Source organism: Uloborus diversus, chromosome 6 (genome assembly GCF_026930045.1).
Source record: "Uloborus diversus isolate 005 chromosome 6, Udiv.v.3.1, whole genome shotgun sequence".
In the NCBI taxonomy this organism is placed as follows: domain Eukaryota; kingdom Metazoa; phylum Arthropoda; class Arachnida; order Araneae; family Uloboridae; genus Uloborus; species Uloborus diversus.
Window position 1 is genome coordinate 59,321,773 of NC_072736.1, and position 19,564 is coordinate 59,341,336.

The 19,564-nt window shown below is 32.4% G+C and overlaps 1 protein-coding gene across 2 annotated transcripts in view; it reads right to left on the bottom strand.

Annotated features, from left to right (window-relative positions):
• Positions 1 to 2,274: 2,274 nt before the first annotated feature.
• Positions 2,275 to 19,564, bottom strand: part of LOC129225255 (serine-arginine protein 55-like) — a 51,757-nt gene continuing 34,467 nt past the window's right edge. The window contains exons 4-8 of one of the 2 annotated variants that reach the window (XM_054859839.1): positions 17,899 to 18,015; positions 15,598 to 15,667; positions 8,679 to 8,752; positions 5,022 to 5,132; positions 2,275 to 3,688 (exon numbers count right to left, since the gene is read on the bottom strand). In XM_054859839.1, coding sequence (XP_054715814.1) covers positions 3,349 to 3,688; positions 5,022 to 5,132; positions 8,679 to 8,752; positions 15,598 to 15,667; positions 17,899 to 18,015 — 712 coding nt within the window. In that variant the 3' untranslated portion in view covers positions 2,275 to 3,348. Of the gene's footprint in view, positions 3,689 to 5,021; positions 5,133 to 8,678; positions 8,753 to 15,597; positions 15,671 to 17,898; positions 18,016 to 19,564 lie in introns of both variants that reach the window. The other variant, XM_054859838.1, reaches the window with a different exon arrangement.

Consider the following 19,564-nt stretch of genomic DNA (forward strand, 5'->3'; position numbering starts at 1 on the left):
GAAAAACTTCAGTTCAAAACCCTTTATATGGATGATAAGAAGACAGTATATTCTTCTCAGGGGCTGATAGTGTACTCAACTGAAATTTTCTGAAGACAGTGTAAAATTTTGGAAGCTCAGAAGCCAGTAGATGTGTTTTTTATGCTTTGGTTTTTAAATCAAAATGGCTTATATGGGTCACCCTTAATTCTGTAAACAATCATGTTTGTCCCCAATAATTTAGAAGTATGCTGTTCACTAAAATATATTTGAAGAATTTTATACGAAAAAATATTTAAAAAATAAAATTCAAATTTTAACTAATCTGCTCTAAAAAATGTATGCTGAAAATACAGGGGTAGAAGTGATCGACTTGTCACATATAGGACATTTTCCACAAAAAATATAGGAGAAATATAGGACACATTATATGAATAGTTTCGCTGTGAAAAAAGAAATACATACATATTATTTATTTATTCTTATCAATGATTTTGTTTCAAAAAAAACCCCTCAAACAAAATTATAACTTACACCTGAAATGATTTTCCTGTAGTTGAAAGAATTGAAAAAAGTGTACTTTGTAGACAAAAAAAAAAAAAAAAGAACAAAGTGAAATTTATTGATAATTAACACAGCAACTCACAATTTTTGCAGGGATAGAAGTGTCACAAACATAGCTTATATAAATAAATAAAAACCCTCTTTGTGTTGAGAACTAACAGGAAATAACCAATGCTTTGTAGCACAAATATACAGATATTTTGTTCTATAAAATTCTACAAAATGAAAAGATTGCAAAAAGACTATTAGAACATTCCGATCAGAAAATGCACTGAACACAAAAATATACTCGCGAAAACAAAAACCACAAATTAACCCACTGGAAAATAAAACAAACTGCTGTTGCCAAACGCAAAATTCTAAAACCAACTTCAGAATTCGTTCTCGAAACTCCATCCACTACAGTGACGTCATATTTGCTGTAGCCAATGAGAGAAGATGCCTGTTGCAGGATTCAGTGAGTAGCATTTTTTAATTTGAAATTCGTTTGCACACGTACTTTCGCCGAAAAATCCGAAGTCAGATAGTTTATTTACTGTTGTTAAAAAAATAAATTGGATAAAAAAACAGGAATATAGGAAATATACGACATTTTCCAAAAATATAGGACGATTTTCATACTTTTTTTTTGAAAATATAGGAAATATAGGACCACTTCGACCCCTGAAAATAGGCAGAAATTAATCTAGGCTTGTTTTTTTCACTGTAATTAAACTACCTGTAATCCTCAGAATTCGCACCTCATTGCTCCAATGTTAACGCTGCCGGTAACAAAGCCTACAGCGCAGAAGTCTCATCCACACCATGCCTCTGTGCTTTTGTTCAACTTTTCCCGAGAAACTGTAACTTCAACAGTTTACAAAAAGAAAAAACACTCATTGAACTAAAAGAACGCAAAGAAAAAAAAAAAAAGACTGTGCTGATGCACCACATGTTTGTGGAAGAAGGTTAGTCATAAAGGTTGATTCATTTAAGCGGCATGTTTAGATTCAAATATATGGCAGTTTTTAAATGTTACAGTTAGATTTTGTTCTGCTTTTGAGGATTTGATTCATTAAAGAGGCTGATTCAATTAACCACTGATTCAGTTATCCGGCACTCACTGTACTAGCAAAATTTAAAATATCAAAGAATAGATACTCAAACCAGTTTTTGAGCAGTAGATGCATAAAAAAAATAGAGTGACCGCATAAAAAAAATTCCCTCAAAATTACACTATTAAGCACTAATTTTAAAGATAAGTTAGTCAATTGAGTCCCAATTTTTGTGAAACTTTCATATACCACACACACACAAAAAAACAAACAAACAAAAAACACACACAAAAATAGGTTTGAGTGTATATTGCTCTTTGGGTTTATTCAAACTGCATATAACAATTATTTCCCTCTTTTATCCGGATATTTCAATTTACCAAAGGTGGATCGGGCCCAATCAATTAGGTTAATCAAAGTTCTACTGTATCGGTATAAATTACAGTAACACCTTTTAGAGGTACCAACACAGTTAAGTTCCAAGAAATTGCAAACATTCAGTCAAAAAACTGTGATAAGGATCAGGCAATCAGTAGTTTACTTATTGCAAACTTTTTATTTACATACTTCAATTACAGAGTTTAATAAAACTCAAAGAAATAGCATTTTAACAATTATGACACAAACGTCTGCTGAGTTTACAAGGCTTAGCTGTACATAATTTTGTGATAGGAGTGTTGAAAGAATAACAAGAAACTGCGAGAAATATTGGCATTTATTAATGAAACTCAATTTACAAAAAAAAAAGACAATTTGAAACATGAAATGTTTAGGTCCTTTAAAAAGATGACAAACAGCAGGCCTATGGAATTCAAATAGCATAATATTTGCACAAGTTATAACATCTGCTTCTTATACTTCAAGGGGAAAAAAAAGAAAAAAAAAAACTATAGAACACTGAACTAGCCATGACATTTAGAGCAAGATGCGTTCTGGAACTTCTTTCTAACGACATTGTTTCTTCCCTCAAAGTCATGACAAAATTGTATCAAATATTGAAACATCTCTAACTGATCTTAATGCAAAAACATTGAAGATTGTACTGGTTGAATAATTGTTAGGTTCATTCCAAAATACTAATTAAATTTGTTTTTAAGTTTATGAAATTGAATATTTAATCTACAATAATTGAGGAATAAAAGAAGGATATACATTCATAAAATTAGTGTCAGACATTTGATTAGTTAATTTTATTGGAAGTACTTTTTCAATTTGATGCATTAAGTACCTAATTTGGAAATAAAGTAGAGGTAGAATAGAGATTTTATGCAAAATAAAATTTAGCAACAATATAGTAAAAAAAAAAAAAAATCAGAGGGAAATTGGTTGAAAGTCATTGCACAAACAAGAGGTTTTATTCCTACATTTATTGAACATTCATACACATTTCTTGGAATTCAAATAGCTTTGCAATATGTTTAATATGATTCTATAATACAAGAAAAGTAACACTACAAGTGTTACTCCACAACAGACAATGTAATTTCTCAGATGAAATGATTCAGATAAAATGATTAAATACCAGCTACATTATAACTATTAAAACTGAATAGCTTGAAGTTCTAAGCTATTCAAATAAAAAAAGAGAGATGGTTTAATGCACCAACTAAAGTTAATGATTAGGAATTTAATGAGAGGACTTGCACAAACTCCATCTGATCCACAGTTGGATGCAGACAAAAAATCTGCACTTTTACACCACCCACCTATAAAATTGAAATCCAAATCCAAAATGATTATAAAACCCCACTTAGTAAAGAGGGAAAAAAAATCAATCTTTGTCCTCTTCACGATCGGAGGCAACTTTCCTGGGGGAGTCCCCTCCTTTGCCCGAGGAGGGGGAGCGGGACCTACTCCGTCTCGGCTCGGATCTGGACCTGGAACGGCTCTTCCGAGTGGGGGGAGATGCAGAACGGGAGCGTCTGCGATCGGCAGAAGCACTACGACTTCGACTGCGGGAGTCCTGCCTTCGACTGGAGGAGCGCCTAGCTTTGTAGGCGGGGCTCTTTGAACGAGAACGAGATTTGGATGCAGAGCGAGACTTGCTGCGGCTCCGACTGCTACTGCGGCTACGAGAACTCTTCGAGCGGGTCCTGGAACGTGAGCGAGACCTATGAGAGAAAATAAAATGCCAAATGAAGAACTTAAGTTATTTTTAGCAATATTAAAATATGATTAAGGATTGCAAAATATCCCTGCCCCTTCGAAAACACTTACAAGGGTTGCACACAAAAATATTACAATCTTCATTTTGTTCTAAATGCTTAATGCACTTTCTTTTTAAGTGGTTTAAATGGCCAATTAAGAACTTTGGCACCATTTCTGAAAAAACTTCTCCGACCAGATTCTTCTCTGCCTCAGTGCAGTAAACAAATTAAAAAAAAAACTATTGTTTTTAACAAACTAAAAAATAATATGATTTTTTCTTATAGTGATGCAGCTGTGGGTAGAAAGTAGAACTCCCTGCTCAAAAAAAGTAATGAAATCCTCAATTTACCACCTTGGTCTGTTGGAGTAGCTTGTTTTCGTGTAATCACGGACATGACTATTTGAAAAAACATCTGCATTGAATTGGAGAAAAAGATTTGCCCTGTTGTGCTCTGTGTTGCCAAAGAGACATGAAAGGTGATTATTTCAGGAATTGCCTCATTATTTTCAAGGTTTTAAATGAAAACTCAAAAGGTTGCTAAATTTTATTCACATGTTTATAATTTTCATCCTATTGGGCTGCTTTTCAATTAATGGTAGAAATACTTCAAACGGCCGTAGGATAAAAAGACACATTGCACCTCGGCAAGGAAAGGGATAGAACTAAAAAAAAAACAGCATCAGCATTGGAGAGAATCAAGGTTTTACGTAATGTAAGTTTCAAGCGATTTATCAAATTTCAGCAATGCATCAAGTAAGCATAAAAAATTTATAATGTGATTTTTACTGGTTTCTGCTATCAAAATTATTAAGAGCATTTTTAAAACTCCAAAAATTTTCTTCAATCTAAATTAAGAAATTTTAACGAAGTTTATGATATTGTTTCGATGCCACCACATAAAAATTATGTAAGATAACTTTGTATGTGATTTGAGGCAAAAAAGGGCATAAATTTTAGGTTTTAAATCAATAACTGGTATTTTTCTCAAATTTTGAGTTGCGTCACTTTTCTTACCAGGGTGTGATATGAGACAGTGCAAAACAATTCATTCTATGAGTGCCAAAATTAAAAATTCCGAAATAACCAGTACAAATGGTAGATGAACTTCTCCATTTTTGGGCAAGAGATAGTACAAGTAACTATGGTAGGTTCTGCAATACAGCATGATTTAGAAAAATATTTCAATGAAAGCCTACCTAGGACCTTATCTTTAAACACGTTTTACTCCAAACTTGAAAATGTCCACTTACATCCCTTTGCTTCTCAGTTCTTCAATAAGAAAAAATTTAACTTACCTCCTTCTAGCTCTATCTTCTACCAGTTTGATTCGGCGGCCTGACAAATCAGTGTCGTCCAACTTATCTAGAGCATTTTTCATGTCAGACAGGCTAGCAAACTCCACCACCCTTGAAAAGAAATCATGTTTACTTTGGATGCAAGTTCAAATTCAAAAAGGAAATTTCCTCAGTTCAGAGATAATTCAGACAAGAAAAGTTTGTGGTACACAAACAAACAAACAACAACAAAAAAAAAAAACATTTTTTCCACTCCGGGTACAAATCTATCTGAATTACTGCTTGCGGAAACTTAGAGGAGAGAGAAATAAAAAGGGTGTCATTATTGTGGACATGACTGCAATAAATTTTTGTTAGAAAAACCAGAGGCTGTTTGAAAAAGTTTAGCCCCAGGGGCATTCCACGATATTTTTGACATTATGTAGAGTCCGTAACGTGACCTTTTTTTACCATAACTTTTTAATTTACCGTTTGATTTACAAATTATTTTAATTTGAGCTGGTGTGTTGGTAGGAAAAGATCAAAATAAAGTAATATGCTAATAAAACAGTAAATTAAAAAGTTGTGGCAAAAAAGGTCACGTTACGGACTCTACATAAATGTCAAAAATACCGTGGAATGCCCCCCCCCCCCCCCCAGGGTTTTACAGGTTTTTTTTTTCCAAGAATTATTTGAATTTCTATCTGTGTTTAAATACCGAACCAAACTACTCTGTTCTGCTACTTTTACTTTTCTAAATCATGTAACTATTTTCCTCATAGCAAAATATTAAAATTGAAGAAACAATATATGAATTAGAAAACTGTTAAATATCTGTATTAAATATGATCAAAATTCTTTATCCTGATACATGATCATTTAAGAAGAAAAGATTTACCCCTATTCAGAAATAAATTGTGTCCCCAAAGCAGAATACTTTACGATGTTATGCAACGTAAAATCATTCGATAAAAATTGTTCTGCAAGTACTTCAAGCATTGTATACACAAGCAACCAACGTGACCTTTTCCATAAACCAGGAACCCTAAATCAAATTCTTTTCACACTGAAGTTTTTTTTTTTTTTTCAGTTTTTTAAACTTTACTGTTGCTATGCATTTCGGTGAAACCTAAACAGATTTGAGATTCTCCAAAAATATTTTATATGCTTTCAAAATGCATTGAAAGAGCAAAGATAAAAATTTTTTTTTTACAAACATCTGAACCTAGGTGTCAGACCACGTTTTCTAGTTAATTTTACATGGTATGAAGGTGGAATTAAAATAATGTTAATAAATAAATTACTAAAATCTATATGTATAAAAATGGAGTTTGGTAAATTTGTTCCCTAAGATCTCAGAAACTACCCAGCAGATTTGGCTGAAACTTTCACCGTTTGTTCAGTTTGGTACTGGGAAGGTTTATAGACCAGTTCGAAAAAAATCCGATTGATAGTTCCCTTTTTATTCCAATTTTAATAACAATTTTCGCATAAATACCCCAATATGGATGTGGAAAAAAACGTGCACATATTAACATTTATATGTCCATCGAAAGCGCCAATTTTTCTGCTGAAGATAGCATCTGTTCGAAGTTTCTAAGTTGTATAAAAAACGAGTTATGAGCTTTTTGTTCCCTGTTCGAAGGCTTTCATCAACCCAAGTCATTATTTAGTGTGTCATCTCAACTCCCAAGAATTGTTGTATTGTTGAATATTTTTGCGTTTCGTCTGACTTTTTGAGGCTTTTCTCAAGTCAAATCTTAAAGTAACGTTTTTCCACAAGATTGGCTAAAAATAAATGGATTTGGCTGATCATTTTACTTTTAAACGGAACTTATGTAATTAATGGTTTATTATTATTATTTATGCTGATTGGACACTTGCTCACTATATCCAACCAACCAGCAGAAATATCGCCAGAATTTTTTCAGAAAGATTTCAGTAGCTGATGCATTTGGCAGTTTTTTCCACTGTCGCTGTTTTTGAGCCCAAAGACTACGTAATAATGTTTCTCAGCATTCACCATTTAAACAAAATATCGCCAATCAAAGATACTTAAAAAAAATACTGTGTAAAATAATTCAACAACTAAATTAGGCAAATCTATAAACCACACAAAAACTTCCATTAATTTTTCTTTTTGCACGATTTCAAACAATCGCCAAATTTTACTACTTATTTTGGAAACATTTCGGATGAAACTGTTTAGCGCCATTTTATTTTGAACAAAAGTATCTCAGCATCTGACAACAATATTTCCATAATAAAAATTAGTAAGGAGTTGGAGCATTATCGAAAGTGTCCCAAAATGATTCTCGCAAATTTGGTAAGATTTTAAACCGCACCAAGTGCCCACAAAAATTAAAATTTCCCAAAATAACTAAAACAAGTGTAAGGGGAACACAGGCCTCTACATTTTTTAAAACAGTTCGTACATCAATAGCCATACAGAGGTTTTAGATTTCAAAAAAAAAAAAAAGTATTAACAGATAAATCTCTTTAAACATGTAAAGTTTAATTTCATATTTCGGAAATTCTTCAAATTTGTATATGCTTAAATGTCGTGCTTTCGTTTCTAATTGAATACTATTTTGTTCTTTATACTTATTGCTATTTTAGTTTAATGAGTAAGGAAGAAGCTCGATTTTTAATCGCGTCAAAAAGGTTTGTTTTAAATTCTTTCGCTTAAAACAGAAAACAAGGGCAAGTAACGATTGTTTCTCATAATTATTACTGACCCAGGCAACGCCGGGTATTTTTGCTAGTAATAAATAAAATTAGTAGGGTTAGGGTAGCAAATAATGAAACATTTCAAAACTTTCTAAATAATTAAAATATTTTCAGGATGCAAAAGGACTGAAATCTCAAACAAGACGCACAATTTTCGACGATGGACATGTTTCCAAAACATACGTTAGTGAAGGAAATTGCAGTGGATGAAAGTTGATTGGGAAAAATAAAGAAAAGGGGAACCAAAAATGCTAGAAAAATAAGAATCTTTTCAGATTTAAAATATGAAATTTTTGCAGAAGTTGCCTCTTTTCTACTAATATCTTCCAACTCAAGATAGAACTTTGCACACATTCTGAAGATTACTTTAAAATCAAAGTAAATCTAAAGTTCCTGCAGATGACTTATCAAATTCAACATTTTTCGCCAGCTTTCCGCCAACTTATTGTAATTTCCGAGAATTTTAGATTTTTTTTAATTTAAAGAAATATGCAGAATTTGATCTTGAGTTGGAAGATATTTGCAGAAAATATGTAATTTTAGCAGATTTTCTGCAGAAATTTCACAGAAATCTGTAGAATTTCTGCAGAAAATTTGTCTGAGTTTCCCTCTAACTTTTGAACAAAATTGCTCGGCAGCTCAGGCATCTATCTCTTCTGCGATGTAATGTTGCAAATTTAGTAGTATTCTGCTTTGGGGAATTGTGCGAGTAAAAATCTGAAAAATATATATTTGCAATTGCAAAATACATCACGTAGTTCTACAGGGCTTTTGAAAAATCCTTGACACATTGAAAAAACTCGGTTTGCACAAAAATACTCCACAGGTTCAAATATTTTGTGTTCATTTTTCAAATTGTGTAGCGTAAATACAAATCCTGCAAGTGGCAAGGAAACAAATGCACTGAGATGCTATTGTTTTTTAACTCATAACACAAAACTGTCTTACCCTTCATTGCGACGTTGCTTGTGGGCATCAGCATAAGTCACTTCTCCAGCCTGACGCATATAATCCTTTAGATCCTATAACACATGGAAAAGAGAAATACATCATTAAAATGAAATCGTACAACTATCAGTATTTACTTAAATTAGAAAATTTCCATTAGAGAGCATCTCTTAGTTTTAGTTCATGGAAAAAATATTTCTTCCACACAGTAGTTTAATATTTCTAGATTGTTGAGAAATGGCCAGTGTGTAAACAGAAAAATAAATTCTCCCATATTATACCACAAGCATTTTTATTTATAATGAAAATGTTTTACAGAGGTTTTTTTTTCTTCTTCTTTTAGTGTGTGCATACAATATTTAGCTTTTCAATACAGCAAGGAAAACAAAGTAAATGAAACATAAATTACACCATGGTAAAAATGTTCCTTGAAAAGATAAAATTAAATATTGACACATTTTATTAGAGATACTAAAGTCCATTCACTTATTTTATCAAAAAAAAAAAAAAAAAAGAACATTCAGATACTGTTGGTAAACGTGAAACTGCAATGACCAACTAGTTAGGGTTTAGCTTTCACTAAACAACTGTAACTTGCCCGCCTAGTCTACCAACTAGGACCTACTGTTATTACCAATGAAATAAATGAATCATACTTAAACGTAGCTGGGATTTGTAAGGATATACAATGGCGGAGCCTCTATTTATGCATATCAAAAACTTGTTGCTTGGAACAACTTTATTAAATGTAGTAGCTCTTCAAAACAAACCCACAGAAAAGTGACATTTCAAGTCAAAGAACGACTTTGAATTTATACCAAAATAGTAACTTCAAAGTTTATGAGCATTTAATAAGTTCGCACTCATATTTCATATTTAATGTTTAAGACTTAAAAAATTCAAATATTTAAGAAATTTCTTGAAATTATGATTACATGTAAAAAAAGCTTAAAGCAGAAAATATTTTATTTTCTAAAAATTCTATCAGAATTTCTATATACTTCAGCCAAATTTAAACAGAAAATATAATTTTCTAAACTGTGAGCATAAATTTTTCTCCCAACTTTTCTTAACACCTCCCAAAAAAGGACAGATAAGAAGAATTAAATGAACAGAATTTTGTACCCGTTTAACTCAACACAAAACGCTTAAATACATTTTCAATGTTAGGCAACCCTTTCACACAAGTTTGGAAAGCGGCACTATTTGTGGAAGACCGAAAACAAACCATATTTGAAATATACCATACTTGCCAACTTAAGAAAGAAAAAGAATTTAAAGCATTGTCTAAAAAATCATAACAATTAAACATATTAAGGCTGAAACCCAGAGGAAGCCAGATGTCAGAACATTCATGGTCTTCATTGAAACAAAATCATAACTACCTTGATATTCTGAAAATAAATGACTCACCAAAGACTAAAATATAAGTTATAGATCCTTATCTATAAAAGGATGTAGATTTTCTCTCGGATCTAAAAAAAGGGCACTTTCTCAGAACAATTTTGTTACAGAATAGTACAAACTTTAAAATACAATCTTGCATGCTATTGTAGTGAACAAGAGGAATGAGAAACTTCAGGGATTGTGCTGGGTTAAATTTTTACCTATTGCGAAAGACTTGCTTTTTGTGAGCAGGTGTTGATAGATTTTGAAGTGGCAAAGGCACTGAAAGATGAAAAAAGACAACAGGGCACATTGAAGGTTGCCTTAAAGAGTGTAATGAGCAACGCTCACCTAAAACTCTCCAACAGAAGCATTAGGTTGTATTATTTTTTCTCCCATACATTAAACCAGCAAAAAAGTTGATTTTGCAGTCAGTGTTAACTGTTTCTTGCTCAGTTCTAATAGCATTATAAATTCACAATGAAAAAACAAATATTTCAGGGGACGGCACCCCCAACTACAGCTCTGCTCTTAACCATTGCTTTTTTTAAAAAGTTATTTTAGTAGGTTTGAATAGTCCCTTTCAAAAAGAACAACACACACATCTGAGAAACATTTAACATTCTTTTAAATTTAGAGAAAAAATGCAAAATGCTAAGAACCTAGGGTTACGGTTTGATACCAGCAGTTCCTGACCAAAATAATTGAAAATTTCCTAAAAATAAGTTGTACAGTACCTTAAGTGAACATAGACTAAAAAGTTTAATTGTGTTGAGGGGGAACAGGTTTTGCTGGGTTAAAATGGACAAAAGGGGGAAGTGGAAAAATATTTTGTCAGACCATTAGCATGGTCAGTTTGTTTCATCAAAATATTTCAGAAAAATGTAAGAATATGAAGCACATCTTGTGTTTAAGAGTATTAAGTCTATAACAAGAAGGGGCGGGGGATCCAGTCTTAAAAAGAGGTTCATTTCATCAAATATCAGGTTTAATACATTAAATGTTTCTTAAAATTTACTTAGAAATTTCAAATTTAGGGCAAAAATAACCTACCAAAAATAATTTTTAAATGCTCCTTGATCAAGCATGATTTTAGAGCCTTAAAAAAAAAACAATTAGCTCAAACTTAGAACCTAGTTCTACCTACCTGTAACTACACTACACATGAGTTCAAATAAATCTGTTTCACACCTCCAATCAATCTACTACAGAATACTGCTCAAACCACACCTTTAAAAAATTTTTAAAGATAGAAACAAGCATCTATTTCTTATGGAATGAACCCATAAGGAGTAAGTCATTGTAATGGCATTCCAGTATGCTCTTAAAACCTAAGATATGAATTTAATAATTCACAACATCACACTTAACCCAACTATCCTTTTTTCCTCCCTATCCCAAAAGTAGAAAACCATCGAAAATATTTTGAAATAATTAGCTCATTTCCATACTTGCCAACCTTTGAGTGGGGGAAAAAAAAAAGATTCCACTAGAGGTAAATTGATGATTCATCAGAGAATTTCATTGAAGGTTATTAAGCTTTTTAAATACCATTAACATTAAATTGAAAATGAAACAAGGATTTTCTAAGATTTATGTTAATTGGCAGCAGCTTAAAAGAAAAGAAAGTAAAATTCAATAACTTAGAGCGTATTTGATTAAAATTTAGAATACTCTATGTTTAAAAAAAAGTCACAATTTAATAACTAAGATCAAGTATTAAAAAAAAAAAATATGAGGCAAAAATAAAAATAAAATAAGTATACATAAGGTAGAATGTGTTAAACTACTTCCAGTTTTTAAAATAATACATTAACATTGCTGCAAACCTGTTTCAGACAATAATGTGTAGTACAAATGAACATGTAAAAGGATTAAATCTCAAACAGAACAAATACATTTGAGCTAAGTAAATATTCATTGACAACTTTGGCACCATATATAAGTAAATTATTTCCTTAATTATTAAAATAAAGAACAGAATTGTGTTTGTCTAATTGGTAGTGTTTTAAAATAATTGCCAATTGTACAAAATATTTTTTTTTTCAAGATGCAAAAGGAATGGAATATCGAACATAGATAGCAATTTCTCGCCACGTAAGTGTCAAGTACTGTCATCCAAACAAAGCAAAAAACTAATTATTTTCATAATAATTACAATAAAAAATTAAATTTATTTTTGGTAGCAACTGTTAAACTAACTTCTAGCTATTTAAAATACTGAAATATTTATAAGATGCAAAAGGATTGAAATCTTTCGACCTGATGTATGAATGCATAGTGCGTAATAAGCTAGATGAACGCGTAGTTTCTACCCCAAATGTGTCGTAATTGGCAGTCTTGTATTTACTAGACGAACTAGTTATTACTACTGCTTCTTCAATCACTACTCTTATGCGCTTTTTAGAGATCTAATTTCATCTTGCATTGGACTTTGAGAAGAAAGTTAAACTTTTTGATAGTTTATTGAGAAAAAATTTCTTCAGCTTTTACACTTTCTTCATAAGTTTCAAGAAAATCTCTTTAAAAGAAGGGAGTAAGTGGTAATAATGGTAAATCGAGAGACGGACGTGAAAAACAGGACCCATTAAAAGCGGTACAGTCGGTTGGCAAGTATGCATTTCACTTCCCGATCCCTGACGGAGGCAAGTTGGCAAGTATGCAGAAGAGACCCGAAAATACAATGCTTTACCTGGTAGGAACCAAAGTGACTTCAACAGAGAAAGACCCAATCGAGACCAGCTTCCGAGAAGGGGGCAGGCACCGTGCCAACGCTCGTTTGTGCCGAACCAATCCGTGGGGGAGGTCCGGGCCCCGGACCCTCGTCTCGGGCCGGCCACGGAGACGACCCTCCGACCACTGGTCGGAATGGATTTTGAGATGGCATTCCATCCGGCATGGGGTAGATTGTTATGGCATCCAAGTGAAACGGCATCCCACCCAGCGTGGGATCCGGGCAGTGGATCGTGAAAAGGCCTCCCGTCCGGCATGGGACCCGAGCGGTGGATCCCGTGGTGGCACCACACGATTATAGCTCACAGACAGTGCACGAACTGCCCCTTAGATTGCTATGCATCGCACGGACCTTATTCCGACCTCGGGCCAGATGGATGGCAACTTATGAATGAAAGAAAGGTACATTGTTTAGAATAGCCCATCTCGTTCACATCATACACTGCTCGCCAGGGGTGTGCCCACAACGACCCTTTCTCGCATGAATTTCTCAATCCATACAACAAAGGATCCTGGATACATGAAAAAAAGTTACACAAATTTAAATTAATAAAAATGAATTAATTATACAATTGATGTTAATAAAAAATATCTCGCTTTAATCTTATCAAAATCCTGTCAAACTACCTTTGTCAAAAGGATCAAAGAGTTTGAAAAACTTTTTTCAAACAAGGTTTAATTTTTATGAATGATGTAACTACTCTCCTTATCATCAACAGAATTTTGCAATGTATTATGCAAATGTTTGACTGGGTCAATTAAAGTCAATTGGTTTTGGAGAAAAATATCAAGAGATGACATTTTGGATACAGTCACATCATCAAGTTTTTTGTCACATAGTAGCCAGAATAAAGAGAAATCCGGTGATACAATGTTGGGCAATGTGGTGAATGGGAATATTCTTTGCAATTCATCAAATATTTCCAGGGGTTTTCCTGAGCGTTGAGGACTTACGCAATTATGTATCCAAATTGTACCTTTTCTTTTCACAATCGCAGAAAAGATGCTCATCTGACATGGCACCAGTTGATTTCTTTATTCCAATCGCTGCAGCACTTTCAATGTAGCAAAATTTTCAGCTAGTACCTAAAATGCCACCTCCGGGAAATTTGCTCCAAAACTAATAGCTTTTTATTGATCTAAGATTGAAAGTTAGTACACTAAATGGCGAAACGTTTTTGATTACAAGGATAATTACATCACTGATAAAAATAAAAACTTAAAAAATTCATTTGAAGGGAAAGAAAATTTTTGGGTATCAAGTCGTCTATTGAAAAGAGAAAAACTGCTTCATTTTAGTATAGATTTTTTTTAAAATCAAAAGTACAGCGCATGTATAAATAAAAACTATTACGGCACGCATGCCTGTCAGACAACTTTTACGAAAATCCTCAAGAATAGTAATTTATCAATGGGGTTAACATGAAAGGAGATTGTAGGCACATCCCTTGCTAATAATGCATAAAATGAATGACAAACAAAATATTTTTTTTTTAAATTATAATTAAAAAAAAAAAGACAGAAGCCAGAATACACTTTACATGCTGAGATGGATGTTAAATCTACTACTGTGCTGACGTACTCATTCCATTACATTGCAGAATGGTGTGAATTGACAGCATCAGCTAATCATTATTGCAAAGTATAAGAATTCTAAAAGGGGGGGGGGGAGAGAATAACATAATACAAAAATAAATACTCAATGTTAATCTGGATAAATCTTTTTGAAAGGTTTAGCCGTTTCCAGTTCAACGCAAAAATGTGTCCCAAATTCAACAGATATAAAGAATAGCTTATTGATTATGAATTAATAAGTAGACAAGATCTTGCATTAAATGATTAGACTTCGTTTTCGATATCCAAATGTAAATTGCAGTGCAGCTCAAACTTAAAATAAATCTTCACAAAATATTACTTGCATAGATAGACTATGGCTAGAAACAATTTTGTTTTCAGGCTAGCCAATATGCCCATAAATGATAGTTCAAATGTTAATTTAGGACAAATGTGTATCAACTATTCTTCAAGCATTTTTGACTCTTGAAATGACAACTTCTAAAACGGAGTCAACAATCTCAAATCTGTAAAGGTCACAAAGACACTGCCGTCTTAGGGTTGCTTAATTTGCATTTATTTTTAAAGTTTACTCTATTCATAAATTACAAGTTCAACTAGAAAATGTAATGAATACATTGGAAGAACAATAGTGTTATGCTACACTACAAACATTTTAGAAGTATGTAACAAGCCTTTCATAAACATTAAAATAGTTTAATTCCGCAGCTGATTGCATCTTTACTTCTTAGTAAAATGTAAACTCTTCAATCTCATTCATATTCAAACAAAGTTGCATCATTCATATTTAACATTGGGAACTGTGTTGGACATTAGCAGATCTGAGAGTCATTTGCACCCATTAAGTTGGTGACAGCAGCTATGTTTCAATTTATTTTAACAATACTTCATACAAAACATTTTAACAGAAGTGCCAGACATTCCTCTTTAAAGTGCAAAATTTACAAACCATGTACTTGACATATCATGCAATCACACAACCTCTTGTAATTAAAAGCAGGAGGGGGGGAATCAACTCGGATCATCGGACGGAAAGTTTCTAGACATTAACCAACAAAAATTTAAATTTGAGAGGCCACTAAGACAATGCCATGAGATTATTAAAAAAATAAAGAAAAGAAAAAGGGGAAACTTATTCATAAAGGAAACAAATTCAAAATTTTAATTTTTTCCTCATGAAGTAAATCAAAAAAGAAAATGATGAGAACTAAAATCAATCACTCACCTGCCAGCTAACACGACTACTGAGATTTTCCACAATGAGACGGTACTCTGTCCTGGTAGGTGGTCCGTACCTTCAGTGAGAGAAAGGAATCAAAAGAAACTTGCAAGGATATTTCTTACGAAAAGACCACGGATTGACCAATTTGCATTTTACTACTCACCACTTTTGATTATTTTTTTCAAATACTAATATCGAATGAAAAAATAATATACTACAACTTTGTTCATCTAGAATAACTATGGACATAGGTAATGAGGAGTAGAAAATTCAGATAATCTAAAGAAAAAGCTGAATTTTTTTTTATGGAATTTAAGAAATCAGGTAAATTTAACTCGCAGAATTCTACTATTTACCAAGAAATCCAAATGCATTTCTCTACTTTTATTCCAGGGAAGCAAACATGTTTCATTAGTACATTATTTTTTAATTACCAGATTACTTATAAACTGTTTCCTCTTGGTTTATTTTCATAGTTATTTATGTGATTTAATAGCTTTTTATAGAGCTTACAGTTCATCTTTATTTTCAAACTAAAATTGTAATGCATGGTGGCTCGTGCTTTGAAAAAGTGAGGGGGCCAGATCATGGGTGCATTCCCCCACGCTGTTTTTGAAAACAAAATTAAAATATAAAAATATTTTAAAATTTAAACTTTCTAAAATATATATTTGTATTAAATAGATAAAATAAAATTAATTTTAAACACAGGAGAAACTACAAAATATTTTAACTACTAAGTAAATCACAATAGATATTAATATCATACTTATGTCCATGATTGGTGACAAGGCGGTGCACATTCACCCACTGACTTTCAAAAATAAAATTTAATTAATCATATAGGGAAAAGCTACAAAATACATCACGAAATTATTAATCTCACGTTTATATCCAGTACGATTTTCCGGCGCTGCAATACGCCTCCCTTGAAGCTGAAAAAAATTCTGAGCGATTTACATGCAGGTGTACCCTTCTGCATATGAATCTGCCGGTGCCCACGGGCCTAGATTCATAATTTTTATGCAGACAAAGAAAAAAAATATCGAACTCTTTATTTTCTTCAAATTATTGATAAATTGTCACATTTTCTCTAAATTTACAAGAGCAGTAATTTGGAACAAGTAATTTATCTTTCAATGGTAAGACGTTTTTTGAATGAAAAAAAAAATCTTGTAACGATATATGCACATATGTACATGCATTACAATACACAACAGTGGCGCAACTAGAAAATAATTTTTAAGGGGGGCGGGGGGACAGAATAGGAAAAAAATCTGATCAATTTCATTAAATTGGTCATCCAATATCTCAATTTTGAAACTTGTAGTTCTAAAAACGCAAATTTAGACGGTCTTTGAGGGAATGTTTCGGGAAAGACCAGTACAGGGGAAATTTGTAGAAATCGAAGCCTTAAAACACGGTTATAGGCCATATTTATTGAAAAAGGATGGAACTCCGGGACTCTCCCTGCTAGATTTTTTTTTCTTTTAAAAATAATCAATTCCCCCTTGAATTTTTCGAAATTGCAGTTCCAAAAACTCAGTTGTGGACAAAATTTGAAAATTTTTATGAGAAAAGGATCTGATGCTCTCTCCTGGTTTTTTTTTTTTTTTTCAAAAGTCCTAAAATCGGCTAGCAGAAAAAAAAATTCTTCGTATAATTCGCGGATAATAAAATGCACAAAAATGAAGTTTTAATTTAACATACAATTTTAGCAACTAAATTTAAAAAATGAAAAGGTAATAGCTTTTGAGATTCAAAACTAATTTAAAAGTATGTAAAAAATTATGATTTCTTCTCTAAATTGTCATCATAGTACGCTGAAGACAAAGAGTCAAGAAAGGAGCAAACATTCTAATCTTGTGCAAATGGCATCCTCCATCACTGTATGTTGTTTATTTTATGAAGCCTGAATTGTGTAAGATCATTCAAGCTATGTAAAATAAAGACCATACAGGCAAGATAACAGTCTCGGTGAATCCTGCTGTAAATATTGAGGTTCAATACGTTGGTATTAAGGAAAAAAACACAGAATATCCGCAGATTATACGCAGGGAAATACGGTACAATTCATGTTTTCTATTTTCAAGCACGTACGCACAAAAAGAAAAAATAAATAAAAAAGAAGAAAGTATTATTTGAAAAAAGTGACCCCCTTCCACCAGCTGCCACTGTTGTATTGAAAATATTAAAAAAATTTAATTTATTTATCTTGTAACAAAACTTAAAAAATTACAGGAAACTCAATCAGAAATCATTTTTTATGATGCAACATAAAAACATGTGAGAAAGTATACTCACTTGTCACGTCCACCACCCTGACGCCTGCGATTCTGAGGAGGTGCACGATAACCACGATTCCTATCTCGGTAAGCATCATTTCCACGCGGAGAACCTCGTGCATGTTCGATGGTAACTCTAAAATTTATATCATCATAAAGTTAGAGCATAATTGCTTAAAAATACTTCATCTTTTTTAACCAATGTTGTTAAAAACAAAATTGTCATCATACACATAAGTAAATAATAAAATTGATGAATTAAGACAGTAAGTGATTTTATGTTTCCATTTAGTCCATAATATAATGAAAAAGCATTAAAAAAAAGTAAGAGTCAAAACAGAATTAGAAGATTAGTTTTAAAATAAATAATATTATTACAAATTCACTGAGGTGATAAAACACTTTACACTTGTTATGGGGATACAATGAATACATAAAACAATATAAGCTTTTGTATGAAAATTACACAAGAAAGCCTAATCCCAGTTCATTTTCTTTGTTATCTGCAATTTTTGAAAGAACAATATTAAAAATGTTATTGCTTGAAGAAAAATGTGTGTACAAACAAGATATTGAGAGACAGTATATTACATTACAGTACAAAATATAAGAATCTCCAAATTAAAAAAAAGGCCTGATTTGACAAGTACAGCAGTTTCTGTGACGATTATTAAGAGCAGCAAGTCCTTCCATTACAAAATTTGAAATATATATAGATATGTATAATTCTTCTATTCCATTACACTAGAGCAGAGGTTCCCAACCGTTGGTTCGCGAGAGATTTTCAGGGGGTTCTCGAAAAAATATTGTAATGGCGGAGTTTTAACATGCCTGTTTCTGATGAATCTCATGTTCAAGTCAAGCAAATATTTTTCCTCTTTTATTCATTTTGGTTTCACACATTTGATACTCTTAGCATGAAAATATTTACATACTTGCTGAGATATCTTACAGTAAAAGAATTTACTCTGTCATTGCAAAGCGCCATTTTTAGTGCTTTCATTGAGGATGGAATTTGAAAGCGTTCGTTTCCTTAGAAGCTTTTGATTGGAAAAGTTGATTAAACTTGATGCAGTCCACGCTCGATATAACGACCATCTCTGTCCCAGAGAAAAAGGTCTTTATAACGAGTGGTCGTTATAAGAGGTATAAATTTAAAAAATGTACACCGTCATCATGCATGCCCAAGTAAATGCCCAAATTTTTTTTTATCATAGGAATTTTTAGAAAAGTCGTGTGCAAAATATTATGACAGAATATTAAACAAGTTTTAAAGTAGAAAATATAGGGAGGAAAATGTTACACACTTTCAAATCTGCTACTACTACTACTACAACAATTTCTGAAGATAAAACCAGAAACAGAGGTCTGCCTTTTTAGCAGACATGATGTTTGCAAAACATTATTTTCTGTTTCAGATATAGGTGATAAATTATGTCTCTTGCTTTCCAAAGAAACATTTAAAAGTCCCTCGAGAACCCCAAATCTTTAAAACCACTAAATTCAAACACCAAACTACCAATACATCTGTCAACTCCCTTTTCTAAGGAATCTGGAAATTTCTCGATTTTTCCTCCCATTATTTTTTCTGTGCTAGCTTTGGTGAATGGTAATCCCCCCCTCCACCTCTCTTAAAGTTGGATTTGACATTGAAAACTTCAGGCAGATGTCCATAAACAATAATG